General features: G+C 43.9%; 1 protein-coding gene across 8 annotated transcripts in view; it reads right to left on the bottom strand.

Annotated features, from left to right (window-relative positions):
• PLEC (plectin) overlaps positions 1-22569 on the bottom strand; it is a 202636-nt gene that overhangs the window by 5521 nt on the left and 174546 nt on the right. For 7 of the 8 annotated variants that reach the window (XM_085881786.1, XM_085881784.1, XM_085881787.1 and 4 more), the window contains 6 exons: positions 5154-5316; positions 4936-5019; positions 4713-4817; positions 3956-4054; positions 280-3693; positions 123-146 (listed from right to left, as the gene is read on the bottom strand). In XM_085881786.1, the coding sequence (XP_085737912.1) occupies positions 123-146; positions 280-3693; positions 3956-4054; positions 4713-4817; positions 4936-5019; positions 5154-5316 (3889 nt within the window). The remainder of the gene's footprint in view (positions 1-122; positions 147-279; positions 3694-3955; positions 4055-4712; positions 4818-4935; positions 5020-5153; positions 5317-22569) is intronic. The other variant, XM_085881782.1, reaches the window with a different exon arrangement.

Genomic DNA, 22569 nt, shown 5'->3' with positions numbered 1-22569 from the left:
ACTACAAGATGATAACAAAAACGGCATTTTCATGGATAGTTTCAACTGTTAAAAAGCAATGTTCACTTTACAGTTATGCCAGGAAGAAGAGGAAGCGTTTCAAAAAAGGTGTATTAAAGTACCTGAGCAGGATAATAGTAAGCATCCTTACAAGGAAGGGACAGGAAAAGAGATGTGAAATGTAAATCAAGAAAAGGGTTACAAAAGATTAAAAAGAATAAAAAGATGAATTAAGGAAATCCATTAAAGGTAATCAACTAATAAAATAATACAACTCACTTGTACAGCTTGTTGTTGAGCTTTTTCGGATTCAAGCCTCAGCCTTTCTTTTTCTTTCTCCAGCTCTGCAATAGCCATACGAAGCTTGCTTGCCTCATTATCTTTTTTGGACTTTTGATTATCTATCTTCTGTAGTTGCATGAGCTTCTCCTGAGTCTGCTGCTCAGCTTGTGACCATTTTTTATTTATGTCCTCCATCTGAGCTTTGAAACGTAAAGCATCTTCTTCAGCTCGGGCACGTTCTCTAGTGAGCTCTGCAACCAATTTACGAAGCCGCTCTGCCTCGAGATTCATTGCCAGCTGTCTTTGACGTTCTTCTTCAAGGGTGTGCTGGAAGGCTTCAGTTTCAGCTTCCAGCTTTTGCTGGATAACGCGTCGGTCTTCAGAAAGCCTCTGTGCCTGTTCCTGTGCTTGGTCATATTGCCGTTTTACTGTCTCTGCCTGAACACGCAACTGTCCTGCTTCCTGCACAGCTTGCAGCTTCTCACTTGCTAGTTTTTCAGCAAGTTCTCGCTGCTCTGCCAGCTCATCTTCTGCAATTTTCCGCAGTCGTGCTGCCTCTTCACCATTTGCACGAAGCCTTGCAGCTTCTTCAGCTATATGCTTCATCTTTTCATTCTCCTCCTCCAAAAGCTTATGCATGCTTGCAGAATCCATCTCCATACGCTTCCTGATGTCTGCATCATTTTTTGCTTTCAACTTCAGGAGCTCCTCCATCTGTGCCTTCAACCGAGCAAGCTCCTCTTCCACTAGAGTCTTTTGTCTAAGTGCTTCACTCACCTCTCCCTTCATCCTTAACAACTCCTCTTCCATAATAGACTTCTGATGGTCTGTATCTGCAAGTATCAATCGAAGTCGGTCAAGCTCTTGCTCAGCCATTGCTTTCTCTTTCATCGTTTCCTCTGCAATGGTCCTTTGCCGTTCAGCCTCTGCTTCAGCTAGGGTCTTCATACGCTGAGCAGCCTCCTCGGCTTTTGCCCGCCTTTCCGCTTCATGTTGTGCTTCACGTCTCAACCTCTCTGCAGTCTCTTGCAACATGGATTTGTCCAAAGCAACTTTTTCTGCTTTTGCCTTCAAATGCAGTGCTTCATCAGCTTGTTTCTTAATGGCCATGGCTTCCGTATCAGCATCAATTCTGGCTTTTTCAGCTTCTTCTACAATTCTGTTAGCCCTTTCTGCTTCCTCTCGGATTTGTTCTAATGTTGTTTCCTGCATACGGTGCTGCTTCCTTAACTCCTCATCCTTCTCAGCCAAAATAGCTAGGCGGGCCTTCTCTTCCACTTCAATACGTTTCTTTGCTGCTTCGTTTGCCAACTTCACTTGACGTGCCGATTCATCCTCGGCTTGCTTCTTCAATAGCAAAGCCTCTTCTGCAGCTTTCTTCAACCGTTCTAGCTCATCTTGAGCTGCCCTTCGGTCTCTTGCAGCCTCTTCCACAATGAGCGTTTTACGTTCCAGTTCCTCCTCTGCCTCTTTCTTTCTTTGAGATTCTTTCACAACAAGATCTTTCTGTTTGGTGACTTCTGCTTCTGCATCTTCTTTTAACTTCAGCATCTCTTCTGCGGTCATTTTCAAGCGTACAAGCTCAGTTTCAAGATCACGCTTACCCTTGGAAGTTTTTTCAAACTCAAGCTTGAGTATATGTATTTCCTCTTCAATGTGGCGTCTCTGTGTGATGGTTTCCTCCACCAGTATCTTTTGTCTTTGGAGTTCCAGGTCTGACTGTTGCTTCAGATGAGCCATTTCTTCTTCAATTGCCAACTTCTGTTCTGTGGCTTGCTCTTGCAACAGCTTCCGCTGGTGAGCCTCCTCATCGGCAAGGCGCTTAAGGCGTTCATTTTCACGCCCCTGTTCCTTGAAAGCAATCTCAGCCTCAGCTTTCAACCTGCTTGCTTCTTGGATGGCCTGACGTTTCTCTTTGAGGATGCGCTCAGACTCAGCACGCTGTTGTGCAACCTCATCTTCAGCTATGCGACGCTGATGCATGGCTTCATCGGCCATGGCTCTCACACGTGATGCTTCTTCGGCAATTTGTTTCATTTTCATTGCCTCCTCTTCAATTATCTTCTGGGTTTTCTCTTTCTCAATTTTTGACTTGTGCTTGTTTTCCTCTTCCATTTTGTTTTTTAGTTTGATCAATTCTTCCATTTGGGATCGAACCTTTGTGAGCTCCTCCTCCAGCATTTTCTTCTGCCTCTGTGCTTCGATCACTTCTTCCTTAAGCCTCTTTAGCTCCTCTTCGAGCAATGACTTTTGCTCTTCCACATCTTCCATGACAATGTGCAGGCGTGTCACTTCTTGCTCGGCATCCAATTTCTGTTGTTGAGTTTTCTCTGCAATGTGCCGTTGTTTCTCAAGCTCATCCTCCGCCATTTGTTTTTGTCTCAATGCTGTCTCCTGAGCCTTTGATCTTTTCAAGGCCTCTTTCTCTGCTTCGGCTTTTTGTTCTTCAGCAGCTTCTTGTGCCTGGCTCTTTTGCCGTGCCAGCTCCTCAGCCTGCTCTTTGAGACGCAGCGCCTCATTGGCTTTGTGTCGCCAATTTTCCAATTCCAACTCAGCCTCATGTCTTGCTTTCTCTGCTTCTTCAGCAAGCTTCTTACGCCGGGTTGCCTCTTCATCAAGCTTACATAATATAGTCTGTTCTTCTTTTCGTGTCTGTTCCATTTCGTTTACTTTTTCCATAAAGGATACTCGTCTCATATCAACCTCGGCCTTGATGCTCTTCTGAGCAGCATCTTTAGCTGTAATAATTTGCTTCCTGGCGTCATTTTCAGCCTGATCCTTTTTTTTTTGAGCTTCTTCAGCTACCTTGCGCAACCTCTCAAGTTCCTGCAAAGCTATTTTCTTCTGATTAGCTGCTTCTTGTTCAGCTTTAATCCGTTTTTGCAGTTCTTTCTCAGCATCCTTGTTCTTCTTTGCCTCCTCTTCTGCCTGTTTCTGGTAGCCCAGTGCAACTTCCTCTGCTTGCTTCCGCTGTTTTTCCGCTTCATCTGCAAGTGCCTGAATTCGAGAGACTTCTCCTTCAGCATCCAGCTTCTGTTTCGATGCCTTCTCCATGTCCAGCCGGATAATGTGAATTTCCTCCTCGATTTGCCGTCGTTGTATCACAACGTCATTGACCATCTGAGAATGTCGGCGTATCTCTTGTTCTGACTGCTTCTTGAGCTCCACAAGCTCTTGCTCTATGGCCTGTTTCTGTTGGGCAGCAGTGTCGGCAGCATCACGACGCTGTTTAGCTTCCTCTTGCATTTGTTTTCGTAACTGGATGGCTTCCTCTTCGACCCTTGCTTTTTCTTGTGCGTAAGTCTCCGCCAACTCTTTCTGCTGGTCCAGCTCCCCCTGGATCTCCGTCAACCTCACAATAGCCAACTCTACCTCCTGCTGCATCTGCTGTGATGCTACCACTGCATTCTTCTGTTGTGTAGAAAATAAATATGGAAATGGGGTGGAATTTTGTGATTGAAGGAATGTGTTGAGAGATTTGGGAGATGGGTGGGAAGAAACAGAAACAGAAACAGTTAAAATGAAATCAAATTTGTTAATGCCATAACTTGATATATACTTTTGTCAGCCTCGATTAGGAAGCTCATTTACTTATTGTAAGATCTGCAAGTTTTTAGTATGTTTTCCATCACGAATAAATAAGGACAATAAATATTGAATGATTTTGTCTGACCTCTCCCTCTTGCAGCCTTTTCAGTGTCTCACTAATAAACTTAACATACTGGTTTGTCATAGTGACCAGTGCAGTGTAGCGAGTCCTCAGTGTCATGTACTGAAAAGATAAGAAACAAAAATATAAAACTCATGAGTTACAGTATGGTCACAACTCTTACAAACAAACAAATGCAAATACAATTGTCATGTGCTTACACATTACTTAGCAAGAGCTGGATAAGGAATGAGAATTTAAAAGAAACAAACATTGATGCAAGGAGTACAAAAACAATTGCTTCAGCCATATTTGAGATGAAGATTTGCTGAACACCCTTTGGGTACAACAAATCAGCTTTGTGTTTTAAACTCCCGCACAAATTGATAAGACACTACTAACCACCTCCCCCCCTCCCACCCTCCACCCACCCCCTACAAATAACTATACAGTTCTTTGTTTTGATTCTGGAAAAATCTACTTTCAAAAAAAAATATCTTAATTTGTATGTATGCATCACATGTAACCATAACAGCACCAGCGGTGATAGCCAATAAGAAAACTGTGAATGATAACTTCAGTGAAGTTGAGATCTGCAATAAAAGCAATCAAAAAATTACCATGACTAACTTCTTTTTTCAAAAAGTAAACTAAAACTGTCAACATCAATGATGGCCGAAAGTTTATTTTCACTTGATTATCGGCAGTGCAAATGAATGAGTATAGTATGAAATTTCATCAGCTGAATGGTTTGTTTGGAAAGCTGTGCTGCTCCTCTGACCTCTTGCAATATGTTGTCTGATGTGAAGTGAACTTTGTGCTTTGAGGGAGACTTCATCGGAGGGTCTACCGTGGCTTTGTAGACCAGGAGATGTAATTCACAGTCCTGAAACAAAAAGAGAAGGAGCATACCACAGCATCATGGTTGGTGTCTAAAGTTCTGACCTCAAAGGGAATTGTAAGACGAGCGGCGGGTGTTTGAGGCCGGGTCTGTTGGACTTAACCTTTGCTGTGGTAGAATACAGTTCGGCCAATGACTGGCATTCATCCACTTTGGCTTGGTTCTTCTCAATGTCCAAAGCAAAGTTCTGTTGGAATGGAAGATGACATTGATCACAATCGGTGCAAGTTTTATTTGTTGTTGTTAGTCAACATGAGATGAGTATGGCCTTAGCATCCCATTGCTGTTAATGTGCATTTTTATGACTGTGGCCACTCCTACCTTCTGCTTCTGCAGTTGTTCCTCCAGTGCCTTGCTGTCCTCAATCTTGATGGCTTGTAATTTCTCCTGCTGCTTGAGCATATCATTCAACCATTGTAGTAGCCAAGTGGAGCTCTCTTGGTAGTTATGCAGGAGTTTCACAAGGCCATCAAATTCCCTAATCCTATGATGGAACATACGATAGTGACACTTCAGTAACAGATATCATTTCCTCATGAACAACAAAAGTTGAAGGTATTGCATGAAAGGACAAGTTTACAATATTCAGGAGGAACAAAACCTAATCAGAATTCCTCTTGTTCCAGCAAAGGACAGTATAATCTCACTCAAATTAAAAAGTATATGATTCCACAAAGAAAAGAAAAGCAACAGATAATTACAGCAGACTCGGTTCCTGGTATGCCTGGTGTTGGCTTAATGGTTAAGGTAGTGGGCTTGGGATCCTAGGGTCCTGAGTTCAAATCCCGCTCAGCTGTTGAATTAACACCAGGTGGGGTTGACTCTGCCTGTCATCCTTCCGAGGTCGGCAAAATGAGTGCCAGCATGCTGGTATACTGTGTCGGAGTGGCGACCCGTCCAGGATTGTTCCCAATAGCCAAGGAGACTGCTTCGGCGGCACCAACGCTCTGCACAGAGTATGGTCCTAATGGATGGATGGTTCCTGGTGAAACGAGATGGTATTCATATAATACATACCCTGCACAGTTTGGAGAAAAACCAGGTGCGAACCCCAACTGTTTCTTTTTCTTTGATCCAATATGGCTACCAGACCATGTGAATGATGATGTCATCTTTATCAAACAATATGTCCCATGGGTAGTTGATCAATTAGTTAAATTTTGCATTGATCGGTGAAGCAGTTTCTCCTACGAAGATTTTGAAAGATTTTCCCTTTGATCCAATATGGCTGCCAGACCACCTGACACATGATGGTCATTTTTGTGAAGATCATGTTCAAATTTCAAGTCAATGAGATGAAAATTGAGGATTTCAGAAATTTGCTCTATGTTGACCTTTTGGCTGATGTTGACCTCAAAAATAATAGGTTGGTTGAAGATCGACCTTTCTCATCCCCCCGATGAATGCCGGCAGTCTCCCATTCAGCATAATGCTCAGCCAACGTAGCGACGGAAGTAATGATGATAGTTCAAGGAAGATGCATGTGGCCAATGCTCCTCAGAATCCGGGTTGAAAATCCTGGTGGGAAACATGCCACGAAATGTTGATTTTCAACTGATGAAAATACCAAGTCCGGGAAACAGGAAAGTTTGTCTGTGGTGGTTCCACCAAGATGTGGCTAATGTTCCTCGAAATACAAAGGCCTGTGAAGGAAGAAAGTTCGCCTGGTCGACGTGAATAATCCACGGGAATCAAGTTAGGAACTGCTGAAAGAAATGAGGGAAAACCAAGAGAACCAAAAGAACCGAGCAGCACTGGTACTTCTTAAAGCTTCACCGTCCCACGTGGCTCCTCACTCTCGTGAGATTCTTCTTCTATTGAATCAATTTCCTGCCCTCATATAGAAAAGTACTCATGGTTGATTGGTTATTCCTAGTTTTAAACCATGCCCCATGATCCAGTATTTCCTTGCATAGCGCCAGCATGCAAAAAACAAGCTTGGTGGATTAATTCTGCCTGCATCGGATGTTCATCTAGAAAATGATGTATGTAAAAAGATCGTCATCACCACAAGTCCCTCGTCTATCCACCACTTCTGCTGCGCATGAACAATTACGCCAGCTGGAAACTTGTTTTTGGTCAGTGTCTTCTTATTGAACACGACATACGAGTGAAGCTTGCAACGCAAGCTTATTTGAAGTGGGTGCTCCATTATTGGACTGTAGCTATTGTGAATAATTCTTCTTTTGTTGTGAGACCAGGTGTTCTTCTTCTTTTGTGCTTAATGGTGTTTGAGCCGCAAGGCTCAATATACGGCACACACCTAAACTCCGGGTGTCTCTGGTTTTTTTAAAAAAAAAATTAATTTCCGCACACGGTTAATAAAACGCTGTACCGACTCTAAACCTGAACCGATTTTCAAAATTTAAACTGTGGAATTGAGCTTAACAGCAGTTCCGACTGCTACAAAAGTGTTCATTTGGAATATAATTGAAAGTCAGCATTGATGGTTTTTAAGACTTTTTTTCCATACCCGTGTATTAACCGTTCCCCCAACTTTTACCTTTTTTGGCAATTAAAAAAGTGTGCTTTATACACTGGAAAATATGGCAACAAACAAGATGTTGTTTTGATAACATTTGGTCACTCCCCCTTCAATAGAGGGTGTGCGTGTCATGTCACCACATTTGCGATCCATCATCTTGGAATACAAGCAAGCCAAGCGAAAGGACATGTGGACTACATCATTTTGTTTACATTTGTTAAAATAGGAGGATAAAATGGTAAATTTTTGCACTGTATTTTGTTGTGGTAATCATGCCACTAAGGAAGATTGATCGTCATATCATCGACTGCCAGCTGGAAACGATGTCAAGATTTTGAAATGGAGGCTTCGAGTTATGGGTTTCGTTCAAGGGTGATTTGGCATGAGTCTCTCAGTAATTCAAGCAAATGCAAATTTGGGGTTTACATCTCGATATCTAATTATGCACAATAAGTAAGGTAGTGGGAGTGGGAGTGTGTGTGTGTGTGTGTGTGTGTGTGTGTGTGTGTGTGTGTGTGTGTGTGTGTGTTTCGTTATCTCTATATGTGGGTTTAAGAAGGTGGAATGGAGTCCTCCCAGGACTCGAAGTATTCACCTCCATTTAGGTTGGTGTTGCGGGTGAGGGGGGGGGGGTCACGATTCATGGACCAGGCTGTGAAGTTTTCTTGATGCTCAAAGTTTTGTTATGAGGGCTCTCTTCAGGATCGTCACTGAGCCCCAGACATCTTCCAACTGTAGTTCGTTTGTGGTAAAATTTCCAGCGATGGTTTTTAAGATCTCCATGAGGTTCTTCTTCATCATTCCCGTTGCTCCAATTATCACTGGTACAATTTTTGCGTGCATGTGTGTGCATGTTTCCTCGGAAATGAGAGTCAGGACAATAGTGGTAAAAACACTGTGTGATGAAATCAAATATGTAAAAAGTTTGGGAACATCAGTGAACAAGTATTGCATTACAAATCGATGTGTATGTCTCCGTCCTGTTTTATTTTCTCGGATACAAGGTCAAAGCTCATGTCTCTGTGCTGTTTTATTTTAATTTTTTTGGATACAAAGTGAATACACTGGACACTGGACTTATTTTTGGATACACTGGACTCATCAGGATACAACGGAACAAAATGAACAGTAGAACGAGAGGGGGAAAACACCAACAACAGGATTGAAGGACAAAATAGAGGGAAACTTAGAGAAACAAGGGAAGTGGGGAGGAAGGAGGGGGTAGGAGAGGATGCATGAGTCTAAGGATTTGTCACAAGATGGATACTAGTCTAAGGAAATTATGGAATGACCCATAACAAATTGTAGTAGTAATAGTCGGGTCAATTTATGACAAACAACCACCAAACCCACAACAAATTGCAACAAAAGGTTTCTCAGTGGTTTTCATTCCAACTGGATATACTGATCAATAGAAAAAAAGTCTACCAAAATCTGACATCCGAAAATGGGTTAAAACAGTCATTTTCAAGATGGCCGCCACCAGGCTTTGAAATAACTAAAACAGCTATAACTTCTTCAATAATTGTGATAAAAACATAATTGTTGGTTCTGGTCCATGGTTTTAATGGATCAGCAATCCACTGGTGTCAATAAAATTTAGATCTGATCAGTATTTAACCTGAAATCCAAGATGGCGGCAAAAAATGAAGGGCGTAAAATCATTAAATTGTCTCTATAGAATCGAACCTCTGTTAGGCAATCACCCAACATTTATCAAATTGGAACAAAAGGGTTTTCAGTCTTCTCTTACCAGTAATTATATGTGATGTATTACATGTCAGGGGAATGTCCCTGGCTCTGATTGAGTAGCCTATCCCTTTCTTCAAATGCTCTTTCCCTGAATGTTTTGTTTTCTGTGTTTCAGGTTTGAAGAATGTGTGCTCCTGAGATGCACGAAGATCGGTGTTCAATTTACAAGGAGAGGCTTGAGGATGGAAGTGACGTTGTGCAAATTCGTCAGAAGGGCGCTGATGGCATCAATGCAGCCAGTGTTCAGAGAGGTGACGATGTTTATGTGGCAGCTGGATGCAAGGTACACATGGACTGTCGTAAACGGTATATAAATCAACATGACATCCTGACTCAAAAGAAGAAACAAGAACCATCCAAACCGTCCAGGAAGCAAAGTTCACGTGTGTTGACCGGGCCTTTCAACAGCAAATCTGACTGCTTGTTCTGTGGGACCACAGTGGACCTTGGAAGTTTTGACTAGTCATGTCAAGACTGACGACTTTGCCAAAACCATTCTAGAGTGCTGTGTGAATCAGTCTGATGATTGGTCATTGACAGTGAAAGGGCGGATTGAGTACTATGGTGGAGATCTTCATGCAGCTGACTGCATATATCATCATCAGTGCAGTGTCCATTTCCACACTGGGCGTGATGTACCAGTGCACTTCCGGAGTGGACCAGATTCAACAAGTAGGAAATCTGGACGTCGGATAGATAGTGATCAAGAGCAGGCATTCTCCAGAATGTGTTCATATCTTGAGATGAATGATGAGGAACAGATGACTGCTTTGTACCTTCGTGGCAAAATGGAAGAGTTTCTTATGGATGAAAATTCTCTTCCATACACCAACTACTATCTGAAGAAGAAAATGAAGGAAAGATATGGGGACTCCATTTATATTTCTGAAGGAGAGGGCGTAAATGACATAGTTACATTCAGGGAGAAAACATCACACATACTCCGGTCATTCTACAAAGAAGCACAGCGAGAAGGAGATGAATAGGCACAAAAGAAGGCCATAATTGAGACGGCAGCAAGGCTGATCAAGAGTGATATCAAGAATGGTGTACCATCTGTTACTGATCACTACCCAAAATCAGAAGAACTTGAACTTGACTCTGCACTGGCATTCCTTCCAGATACACTTCAAAATATGTTCAATAGTCTGTTCGTTGGAAAAAACACGCAACGTAAAGTGGCTAGTATTGGACAAGCCATTGTACAAGCAGTGAGACCTCGGGCTGTCATTGCACCACTCCAGATTGGTCTCGCTGTGCAGGTCCATCACATATATCGGTCAAAATTCCTTGTGGAAACCCTATGTAATATGGGGTACGGCTCGTCATATGATGAAGTAATGCGGTTTGAAAAGAATGCGGCAAGCTGTGTCACACCCGATTTGCTAATTGAAGAAACAGGCGTATTTGACCTATCAGTGTTGTTTGCCGGTGACAATGTAGATCACAACATAATCACCCTTAATGGCAAAGGTACCTTTCATGGAATGGGCATGATAGCTGCATTGACTCCTGGTAGAAAATCAAGTCATCTTGTGACAAGGCAAAAGATTTCAGAATTGAACATTGTACAGATGTCAAAAATTGATATCAAAGAATATGGCTTTGCAACCAATGTTCTTCGCAACATCAAGTTCCGAGACCTCCCAGATCTCCGAGTCTGTGACATGAGAGTTGAGATCTTCTGGGAGCTATCCTTCCATTTCAAGCAGGCTGTACCAGGCTGGCAGGGGATGATGCACATCCTTCACCGAGGACAGACACATCCTGGCGCATCCTCCATTCTGTCATCACTCCATAGATGTCAGGTTAGATCTGTGACCTGCTACAGGTACCATGTAAACCTGTACTAACCTGTTCCATGGTCGGGTTGTCGGTGACTAAACCGTCTCCCCCACCAGGTTTTCTGGTGAGGAGGGTGTTTGGATATGGACACCCAGCAGGATTAAAAACAAAACCTGTCAAAGAGCGGAGGAGCTCCTTGTGAGCTAACGGCCATCCATATCTAGTACCCAACTGTGTCTGCGGACGTCCTCCTGCAGTTGGGTTACTTTTTTATTAGGAGGTTGGTGGCAGGATTTGCACTCCGGCCACCGTAAAACCCTTCATTCCGCAAAACACAAAAACGCAAGAAAAATCTGAAAACCCACTCCGTGGGAGTACCTCCTGCGCAGCTTCCCTTCACAGGGCAGCTCACCGGATGACGGGATTGGGGCAAAGCCTTCGGGACCTCCAATCTTTGATGATAGGAGGGAAACCACGGGGTAACATCCCTGGGTCAGATTGCGAGAGAGTGTGTCGGAGTGGTGCTGAGGTGTCGTCCACCAGACGGCGGTTTCCTAGGGTTAACCTGAGGCGGTCCCTTCGGGTGGGTGCCTGGAATGTCCTATCCCTAAGAGAGGATGATCACCTGTCTCTGTTATCATCTGAGCTCAAGCGTTTGGACATCGGGATTGCAGCACTCTCTGAGGTTCGGAGACTGGATTGCGGCGAGATAATGGTGGGTGGTTACACCTACTATTGGTCTGGTCGCTCTGATGGTTACCATACCCAAGGAGTTGCTGTAGATGTGTCCAATAAGCTGACCCCAATGATAATTGAGGTAACACCGGTCAACGAGTGTATTATGAGATTAAGGATTCGTCACTCCATAGGTGTCATTTCCCTGGTCTCTGTTTATGCTCCCACTGAGGCGAGTGATCTCACCGTGAAGGATGCATTCTACGCCACGCTCGAGTCTGTGGTTGATCAGTGCCCCAGACGAGATACACTTCTAGTCTTGGGGGATTTCAATGCATCGACTGGAACCGATAGGGATGGTTATGAGGTATGTGTTGGTCCCCATGGGTCAGGAACTATGAACTGGAATAGCACTAAGTTCCTTGACTTTGCAAGAAGTCATGGACTTAGGGTGGCTGGTTCATGGTTTCAGCACCCACAAGCTCATCGCTGGACTTGGTATTCCAACGTTGGCGGTGTGGCAAAGGAGATTGACCATGTCCTCATTGACGGTCGTTGGAGGATGATCCAGAACTGCAGGGTCTACCGGAGTGCTCAGTTCCTCACTACTGACCACAGGCTTGTTGTAGCAACTCTAAAGCTGCACCTTAAATCCTGGAGAATGTTACCATACCAGCCTCGGCTGGATGTTGGCAAGCTCAGGGATGAGAGAGTAGCTGAGGAGTTTCCGAACAGGCTGAGTGGACACTTGGGGGGGTCTGGGTGCTTTGGGGGGTCCTGAAGAGTTGTGGAGTGCCTTCAAGACCACCGTCTTTGATGTTGCCGGTGGATGTCTTGGAACTCACCGCAGGGCAAAGAAGAATTTTGTCTCTCAAGGGACACTGGATACCATTGACCAGAGTCGCAGGGCCAGGCTGAATGGCAGAGCTGAGCTGTTCAGGGAGCTGAGGCGTAAAACTGTACGTGCACTGAGGGTGGACAAGGAGGCCAATGTGCGAGGAATATGTGAGGGGGTAGAGCATCACCTGTGGACAGGTGATTCTCGTCCCGCTTACAGGGGAATTCGCGCATTGCGTTCATCCAAGCCCATCCCTCGGAGCACTGCAGTTAGAGCAGAGAGTGGTAGGCTCTTGACAGAGGAGTCTGAAGTGAAGGCCCGCTCGGCCGGTTACTTTGAGCGGTTGTACTAGGCTGATCCCCCAGCTGTCGCGTTGGACGTCAAGGGTGTTACAATCACTGTTGCTGACCCTCGAATCAACTGTGATCCACCTTCGCTTGTGGAAACACGGGCTGCGGTGAACCAGTTGAAACGGGGCAAAGCTCCAGGGATCTGTGGCATCCATGCTGAACTTCTCAAGGCTGGTGGAAATGCTTCACTCGTGTCGTTGCATGCAGTTCTGTGCTCTGCCTGGAACATAGGCATCATCCCAACTGATTGGAAGAGAGCCCTTGTTGTTCCTCTCTGGAAAGGGAAGGGTGATCGCCAAGACTGCAACAACTACTGAGGGGTGACGCTGCTCTCAGTGCCGGGCAAGGTCTTTGCTCGGATAATTCTTGATAGGGTTCGCCACCATCTGCTTGAGCACCAGCGTCCAGAGCAGTCTGGCTTTACATGAAAGAGGTCAACGATTGACCGTATCCTTGCTCTTCATGTCCTCACCGAACGCAGACGAGAGTTTTGGCAGGGGCTGCTTGCAGCCTATGTTGATCTCTGTAAAGCGTTCGATTCAGTGAATCGGGATGTCCTCTGGAGGGTTGTTGGTCTTCGTGGGATGCCACCAAAACTGATCGATCTGATGTCTGAACTCTACTCTGGTACTGAGAGTGCTGTGAAGTGTGGTGGTACCATCTCTGACTTATTTCCAGTTGTTACTGGAGTTCGTCAGGGATGTGTACTGGCCCCCACACTTTTCAGCACTTGTATGGACTGGATTTTAGGGAGAATGTCGGAGAGATCAAGCTACGGTGCATCGTTTGGGAATGTCAAGATCTCGGACCTTTATTTTGCAGATGATACAGTCATCTTTGCGGACTTTTGATATCCTTTTGGGGGCCCTCAAGGTGCTGAATGAGGAGTCGGAGCCGCTGGGATTACGGGTTTCTTGGGTCAAAACTAAGATCCAGGCTTTCGGTGACATCTTGGATGCTGCTGTCCTGTCTGTGTCTGTTTGTGGTGAGGATGTTGAGCTCGCGGAGAGATTCACTTACCTTGGCAGTGATATTCATGTCTCTGCTGGCTGTGAGTCAGAGGTCAGTAGACGTCTGGGTCGGGCCTGGGGAGTCATGGATTCACTAGGATCATGGGGTGTGGCGCTGCCGGTACCTGTGCGAGAGGACGAAAGTCTGAGTCTTCAGGTCCTTGGTACTTCCAGTCTTCCTCTATGGATGCGAGACTTGGACTCTGACCAAGGATCTGAGACGGAGACTTAATTCCTTCGGTACCAGGTCTCTTCGCAGAATCCTTGGCTATCGCTGGTCGGATTTTGTGTCCAACGAGCGGTTGCTGAGAGAGACTCGGATGAGATTTGTTACCTGCATGGTCCGTGAGCGTCAGTTGCGGCTGTATGGACATGTGGCTCGTTTTCCTGACACTGATCCTGCTCACCAGATTCTCTCAGCGAGGGAGTCTCATGAGTGGAGGAGGCCAGTGGGCCGACCACGTGCCTCATGGTTGCAGCAGGTTGACCATTATCTTAAGGAGATGGGGATGGCCAGACGGAGGCCCGTGGAGTACCGGCGGAAAGTGGATGCAGCGACGCGCTGTTCTGGCACATGCTCCCATACCTGACCTGACCTCCATTCTGTATTTGCCAATGATTGATATGTATCCAGGCGACAAGGTTTGCATTCCGTCCACTTTGATCTTCCTATCCAACATAGCCATCAGACACCATGTCCCTCCTGTGATCACGTTTGATCAACCGCTGTACTGGAAAGCTGCCGTGATAATCAGTGCTGCACCAGATAATAGCCATTTGAAGGGGATCGTGCTTAGGCTGGGTACATTTCACACGTTCATGAATTTGCTTGGAGCAATAGGCACGTTGATGGCGGAACAGGACTCAAAAACATCCTGGAACTGGTGTACGGTGAAAATGCTGTAGTTCATATGATGTCTGGGAAATCTGTTCAGAGGGCATTCTGAGGTCATCTACTGGTGAGCAAGTGTCTACATCGAATTATTGTGGCATCTGTAGTGGAGGAAAATCCTGAGCTCATGCTCCAAGTAGAAGAGATTGAGAATATGTATTCGTCCTTGCTAATGGGTGACATCTCTCTTGAAAGTCTTGAAGAATCAGTTGCAATTGTGAAGATCACTGATGAACTTGAAAAAAAGAAATCTGAAGTTGCTGCACAATCCAAAATGAGTAAGCTGTGGCTGGGTTATCAGAAAATGCTCCATACTGCTTGGGCAATGATCGCACTGGGTCTTGGAAGGATCACTTGCAAGCTGTTGCTGATGCCTTGCCAATATTTGCAGCAGCTGGACACTACAACTACCAGAAGTCTGCTTATCTCTATGTACAAGAAATGAGTGAACTGGAGAGCAAACACCCAGATATGTATGAGAAGTTTCAAAATGGCTTCCATGTGATCCGGCGAACAAACCAGTTTTGGGCAGGCCTCAGCTGTGATCTCGTCATCGAATAAAAACACTCATGAGATCACTAAAGAGCACCGGTGACTTGACTCATCACAGTAAGATGACAGAGGAACACCGAGCATTGTGGACAATGTCAGCCCTCATAACATCTGAGGTCAACGTCGCCATGCAGGACTTCAATGATCTCACATACGCAACAAGCCAACAGCATAAAGAAGCAACTGGTGCCAGAATTGAAAGACATGCATTCAACCTCTCGAAGTTAAGCACAATGCTGAATGCATTTTCACCTTTCTCCTCTGATCCTATATTGAGAAATATCATAAATGGTATCGTGGCAAGCGAAGACATCAACGTGCATGAATATGAAGCTGTTGGGAACAAAATCATCGAGAGAATGATTGGACAACCTGTGTTTTCCTTCTCCATCAAGAGGACAGAGAAAGCAAAGACCCTGGGAAATTCTAATGCTCTCCAGGTTGCTCCTCACAGAACCATCGACTCCAGTGTGCTATTCCAGCTATTCCTGGTGGTATCCCAGATAGGTGATTTGTCACTTGAGGACGTGATGAGTTTTGAGCTCAGTCCATACCCTCCATCCCTCTGAGGACAACAATATCTTGAGGAAGGCCGACAAACCTCAACTCGCTCAAACTGTCAATGACCACTGTACCAAGGCACTGGCATGTGAAGGAGTACCTGACACCACACCTTAAGACTGAAAGGTATGTTATGGATGGTGGATCCTTGCTGCACAAGCTCAAGTGGAAGAAGGGAGATGCATATGGCAAAATAGCCAGAGCATATGCGGACTTCACAACAAAACACTATGGGACAGCAACTGTTGTCTTTGATGGCTATGGTGCAGGCCCTTCGATAAAGGATACCACTCAGCAGAGACGGGGACAAGCCAACAGCTATCCGACTGTGAACTTCACCGGAGAAACTGAATTTGATGGAAAGAGAGATGAATTCCTATCTGTCGGCAGTAACAAGCAACAGCTGATCACCTTAATAGGTGATCAGCTGAAGAAAGTGGGCTGCACAGTTATTCAGACAGAAGGGGATGCTGATGTGGACATTGCCAAGACAGCCGTAAACAGCACAATTCTGCATTCCACCACACTAATCGGAGAGGACACGATTTGTTGATGCTTTTGCTCCATTACTGTATACCACATGGAAAACCACTATATTTCAGATCAGACAACCAGTCAAGAAGCAATCTGAAAGTATATGACATCAACCGGATGAAGCATCTTCTTAGGAATAAGTTGTGCACTCAACTATTATTCCTGCACGCCTTCACAGGATGACTCAACATCTCGTGTGTATGGCATTGCGAAAAAAATCAGTCTTTCAGAAACTCGTGGAAGATGATCAAGGCCTCCAGTTGTGTGCAGATACATTCACTTCGAGAGGCGTCAGCCACGCTGAAATAAAAAAAAACTTAGCAGCCAAGCGATGGCCGTTATATTTGGTGGGGAGAGCACAAGTTCTCTGGCAGCCATGCGTTACAAGATATTCACAAAGAAGGTCGCTGCTGCTAAGTCTTTCGTTGCACCTGAACGTCTTCCCCCAACGGAATCTGCCACCAAGTTTCATTGTCTCCGAGTGTACTACCAGGTCATGGTTTGGATGGGGGTGGAGGGTGACCTCAATCCTCTGGACTGGGGCTGGGGACTTGAAGACAATCGATTTGTACCTATCATGACTACCATGAATGCTGCACCAGACACTCTTCTGAAGATGATACACTGCAACTGCACCACAGCTTGTGACACACCCCGTTGCAGCTGCAGAAAGAATGGGCTTCCGTGTACGTCTGCATGTGGATCATGCCAAGTGACGTTTTGTGACAATCCACTAAATCAAGCCTCTGAGGAACTAGAGGACAGTGATGAGGACTGAAATTGTAACCTAAACTGCCATTATGTAATGTTCACAAATAAATGTTTCAGTGGCACCAGGTGTTCAGTGATTTTGGTTCAGGTGGAATATTTATTGATTTTTGCCCTCTTGAATTTTGCCACCATCTTGGATTTCATGTTAAATACTGATCAGATCTAAATTTTATTGACACCAGTGGATTGCTGATCCATTAAAACCATGGACCAGAACCAACAATTATGTTTTTATCACAATTATTGAAGAAGTTATAGCTGTTTTAGTTATTTCAAAGCCCGGTGGCGGCCATCTTGAAAATGACGTTTTAACCCATTTCCAGATGTCAGATTTTGTTAGACTTTTTTTCTGTTGATCAGTATATCCAGTAGGAATGAAAACCACTGAAAAACCTTTTGTTGCAATTTGTTGTGGGTCAGGTGGTATTTTGACCCGACTATAATGATTCCAATGTTAATCAACTCAGAAATATTTCTGAAATAACATCTCAAATGTATACTCAAATCAAAGTATGGGACCATTGTCTAATCTGCATAAATCCTAAATGGCCCCCACAAACCTGAAATTTCCCTTTTTTATTCATTTTTGCCGTGATAATTGATCTTGTTGTTTTGACACATGAAAATCATGTAAATTGTTGAAGAGCAGCTTATGTGGGATATTGTGCCATAGATAATTGTAGCCGATACTTCTGCGAGTAGTCACATGCACGATTGGAAGCACATGCCACTTGACAACAGGTGCACTGCTGCCGTCCCACTGCCGTTTAATACCCAGATGAGTTATCTTGTAACTATTGGTCACATAATGTCAGGTTCAGGACTTCACGAGTTACTGGAAACGGTCTATGACAGTAATGCTGTGACTCACATACTCAGTGGTAAGGCAATTGCCAGGGTTGTTCGTGGGCATCTTCTTGTCAGTGCTACAATCCACATGTACCTCACATCGAAGGTATTTGGAACTGAGTTACCAAATACATCAGGTGCCATGGAGGATATAGATTCACCAAATGATGAATCATTCACTGCAGCTGATGAATCAAATGACAATTCATCTGAAGGAGATCAACCTCTACCAGATATCCTCAATGATACCCAGAAACTACATGATGATCTGATGAGTGGAGCAGTCACTGGAGAAGATGTAAAGAAATAATCTACATTGGAACAGATAGAGAATCAGCTGGATTTGGCTTATATAGATTTGAAACAATTGCATACATCAACTAGAGGGGGAGCACGTGGTAGAGTGCAAAACCTCCGCCGCTAATACTGCTAGGTCACTCAAGTGAACCTGATATCCTATTCATTCAATTTGATATCAACAGTGCTCACAGGGTTATAGTTTGCAACTTTCCCTTTTAACTTTTACATACTCAATTCATTCGTCATAACTAGATTCCTTGAGACAGAAATTGATTTTATGTGGGTATATCCACCTGAAGTTCCAAAATCAGCCGCAATTATAATTTTGGCATGTTTTTTTTTGTTGGAAATCACTTATAACATGTAGAAATGCAAAAAAAAAAAAATCGAAATTTTGTTGAAAAAAAGTTGCAAAAATTTTTTTTTCTCTAACAATTTTTTTTGGGGGGGGAGGGGAGGGGTTGGAAATCACTTAAAACATGCAGAAATGCAAAAAAAAAAATTCAAATATTTTTTCAAAATAGTCGCCATAGCGGCCATATTGGATTTTTGGACGGAGTCCAAAATCTAATGGCATGATCCTTGGACCATACCTAATCCCCCCACCAAGTTTCGTCGAAATCCGTCGAGGTGTTTTTCCGTAATACTGTTCACAAACAAACAAACAGAAAGGGGTGAAAACAGTAACCTCTGATCTTCGATGGCGGAGGTTAATAATCTGGCTCCAAAACCTAGAAATGGTTTCTATCTTTCAAGCATTCATCCAGGCTGAATGCACAAGCAATTGGATGATGCGTTTGACTGTGATGCAAAGAATGTTGCCCTTCCTAGCAGGTTCTGGACATAACCACTACACGAAATCACTCCATCTGTACCTGCAGAAGATGGATTGTCTGGAGGAGCAGCATCCAGAAGTCTATCAACATTTCTTGGAAGGATTCCATGTGATCACGACATTGGAGAGGTTCTGGGCAGGGGTTGTCTGCTGACCTCGTAATTGAACAGGTGTGATGCGCAGCCTGAAGACAATGGGTGGACTGACTCGTGGGTGAGTTATGGGCGAGAGACAATGTCTGGTATGGCTACTCTCAAGCAGCGTCACATCGGAGGTGAACTTAGCAAAGCAAGAAATGTCTGCAGTCAGCTATGAAACCATCAAGCAACACAAAGGCACATCACATTCCAGAATGGCAAAGGATGTGGCTGATACCAACAAACTGCTTGGCTTCTTGTCCCTTCACAGATAATCAAGTATTGTACAGCTTGGTTACTGGTGTAACTGCGGATGTGTCCGTCAGTGTTGATCAGGCATCAGAAGTCTGTGCTAAAATTCTTCAGAACATGATTGGTAAAAGAGTAGCACAACATTCGTACAAAAGGAAAGAACAAGTAATCCCTCTTAAGGCCCATTCACACATTGACGTTTTAGCCAGCAATGGCAACGTATCAAAGTGTAAAAACGCTGGCTTACGTTGAAATTTTGATGTTTTTTTTTTTTTTAAGATTCGGACGTATTCATAATGGGTTCGTCGTATGCATAACATATTAGTAACGGACACAGAACGTTTCGTTGTCTTGTAGATAACTTATACCAACTAATGCTTAGCCTGTTGTCGGCCTTCCCAACCTATTCCCAACGATAGTCTAACTTATGCATAGCGCGCTGCACGTATAGCCGACGATGACGTGACGTAGCCTATTAAAAGGTTGCCGCACAACGATTCAAATCATAACCGCCAGAGAAATGGAAGTGTCAACATCGCAGTCACACCTTGGCAATCTTGCCAGCGTATGCCAACCTCTGAAAAATGCGTCTCTAAAACGCTGGCGCACGTCGAATATGGTATGGGTAAGTTTGGTATGCGTGAATAGAACGCTAAAGTATGCTATCATACGTCGTATTAAGTGGAGTACGTCTTGTAATTATAAACGTGTAAAACATTTTACAACGTACTTGCCGTATGAAACACGTTCCGCATGCGATGGGAATAAGTTGTACGCACGATATGCCAACGTTGTCACACGTCGACAAAAGTTACTTGTAAGTTACTCATAAGTCGAAACACTCAAGGTAATAGTTAGCGTCAGTGTTCCAGACTCCATGTTTTTTTTTTTTGTTTTTTTTCTTCGGTGTGACTGTGGTGTTGACACTTCAACTTCTAGTGCGGTTATGATTTAAATCGTTGAGCGGCAGCCTATTAATTATATTATATTATAACCACACCAGAAATCGAAGTGTCAGCATCACCGTCATACTGAAGAAAAAAAAAAACCAGGGAGCCTGGAACACTGACGCTAACCATTACCTCGACGTGTTTCGACTTATGAGTAACTTACAAGTAACGTGTGTTGACATGTGTCAACGATCGCGTACGTGCCTACAACTTATGGCCCACGTATGCGGAACGTGCGAGTCATACGCTGGCATACGTCGAAAAATTTCAAGCATGGAAAATTTGTCTCAGCTCGGCGTACTACGACGTATGCCAGCATACTACGATGTATGACAGCGTGCTCTTAACGTATACAAAACTTACCCATACGTATTCGACGTGTGCCAGCATTTTAGACAAATTTTTCATACGTCGGCATACGCTGGCTAAGTCATCAAGGTGTGACGGGGCCTTTAGATAGGGTGATGTAACAGACACTGCGGAAAATGGCGGTAAATTCCAGAATTAAATTTATTTATACGACTTCTACAATCTTTATTTTATTTAAATTTAATTATACACCTGAACACTGTAGAATACAAATAATCAGTACTTCCAAGAACCTCCAGTTTTGCTGCACTTCAATTTACATAAAGGTTCAATGGGGTGGTGTGTAAAGGTGGTATTCGGGACTGCATTTAGACTACTTTAATAGCACTAAACTTCTGTATTTAAAATCATTATTTTATTAAAATTGAAGTACATTACTGTATATACCTGAACACTACATCGGGTAGCTTGTTCTCTGAACTCTTTCTTTGAAATACTGTATGCGTTAAATGCATTGCGGCTCTTAAGATAGTGTTTTTCACCAAATTTGAAAAAAATAGCCCATTTGGGTTGCCGACCCCTGCCCTATGCACAAGGGGGAGGCTTAATTAATGATGAGTTGAACACACATTTTCATTCATTGTTTTGGGACACTTTTTCAGAGATCATATTTTTGCTTTCATAAAGAACACTTTTTTTCATCTTGCAATTTGAGCAAAAAGTCATTTGGACGAAGGATGAGGAGTAGGACTAAAGAAGACATTGGGATGAACGCAGGCAGAGAAAAAACACCAGTGTATGAACTTCACATCCAGCTCAGTACAATGTCATGATACATTGTGGAGCATGAAGTTTTTTTTTTTGGACAAAACAGAAGCCCGTTGTCTCATTTGTATGTACTCTTAAAGTAATTGATGAACGACCAAGCATTTGGTGCTGGTATGTTGAGGAAATTGCAACTTCTAATGCATTCAGCAGACCGGATGCCCTAGGACCCATTGCCTGAGTAATTGGTTTATAATTTGGGGAAATAAAAGGCTCAGATTTTATCTTCACACGGGCTGACAGGACAGCCTAGAAGTAAGCACACTCCCCTTTGAGCTATCTAGCCTGGGTTGGAATTGCGATCCAGCTATAAACTGTCATCTTGGTGTTTCAAAGGCAGGGTGAAGCATCAATGTGTGTGCCATCTCTTGGATGGACATGAAACTGGGCATCCATTCTGCCAGCATTAGTTCATGGATGTTAAATATCCCACTGTGTCCTTCACAAAGAATAGACAATTGCTATCGCCAGCACCATGAACAGATTACAAAAACATGCTCTAACCTACAGGGGGCCCTGTATCAGTGGCACAACTGCACTTCCAGCAACGATGCAACCAGCAGCCACATCCTTTAAATGTGAGCATCAAGTATGGAAGCAGCTCATACTGTATTTAAAGCCTTTGATATGACTCAATCAAAATAGGAAGTATAAATCTTCAGACCATCGATCTACAATGCTGATCTAACTTTCACAAGAATATGACTGAGGTGATAAGCTGCCTAAAATACAAATTTTGGTTTCCCTCATTTGAACCCTTCCTCTTCTTCAATTGACTCGCCCAATGTGATCACACGAGGTTCAGTCATGAGACCATATTATGTTTGATGTCCTTTATACTATGTCCATTGTTCTGAAAATTGGACAAATAAAGAGCTTCTATGGTTCTCTTCCAAGGCTTAAAATTCCAAGGTCGATTAAAAGTAGAAGACGTCTCAGGATTGCTTGGCACTGCTACCGACGCAAAAACGAACCTGTTTTCAATCTTATATTCTAGACACCTAAACACGGAAGGTCAAAGCGGGGCAGACCAGCTCGCAACTCCATCAACATGTTGAAAAAATATACGGGCATG

The sequence above is a fragment of the Eptatretus burgeri genome, chromosome 5 (assembly GCF_056783735.1).
Source record: "Eptatretus burgeri isolate ZD-2024b chromosome 5, Ebu_testis_v1, whole genome shotgun sequence".
Lineage (NCBI taxonomy): Eukaryota > Metazoa > Chordata > Myxini > Myxiniformes > Myxinidae > Eptatretus > Eptatretus burgeri.
The sequence above is the reverse complement of the archived record's forward strand: the minus strand, read 5'-3'. Positions and strand labels throughout refer to the sequence as shown.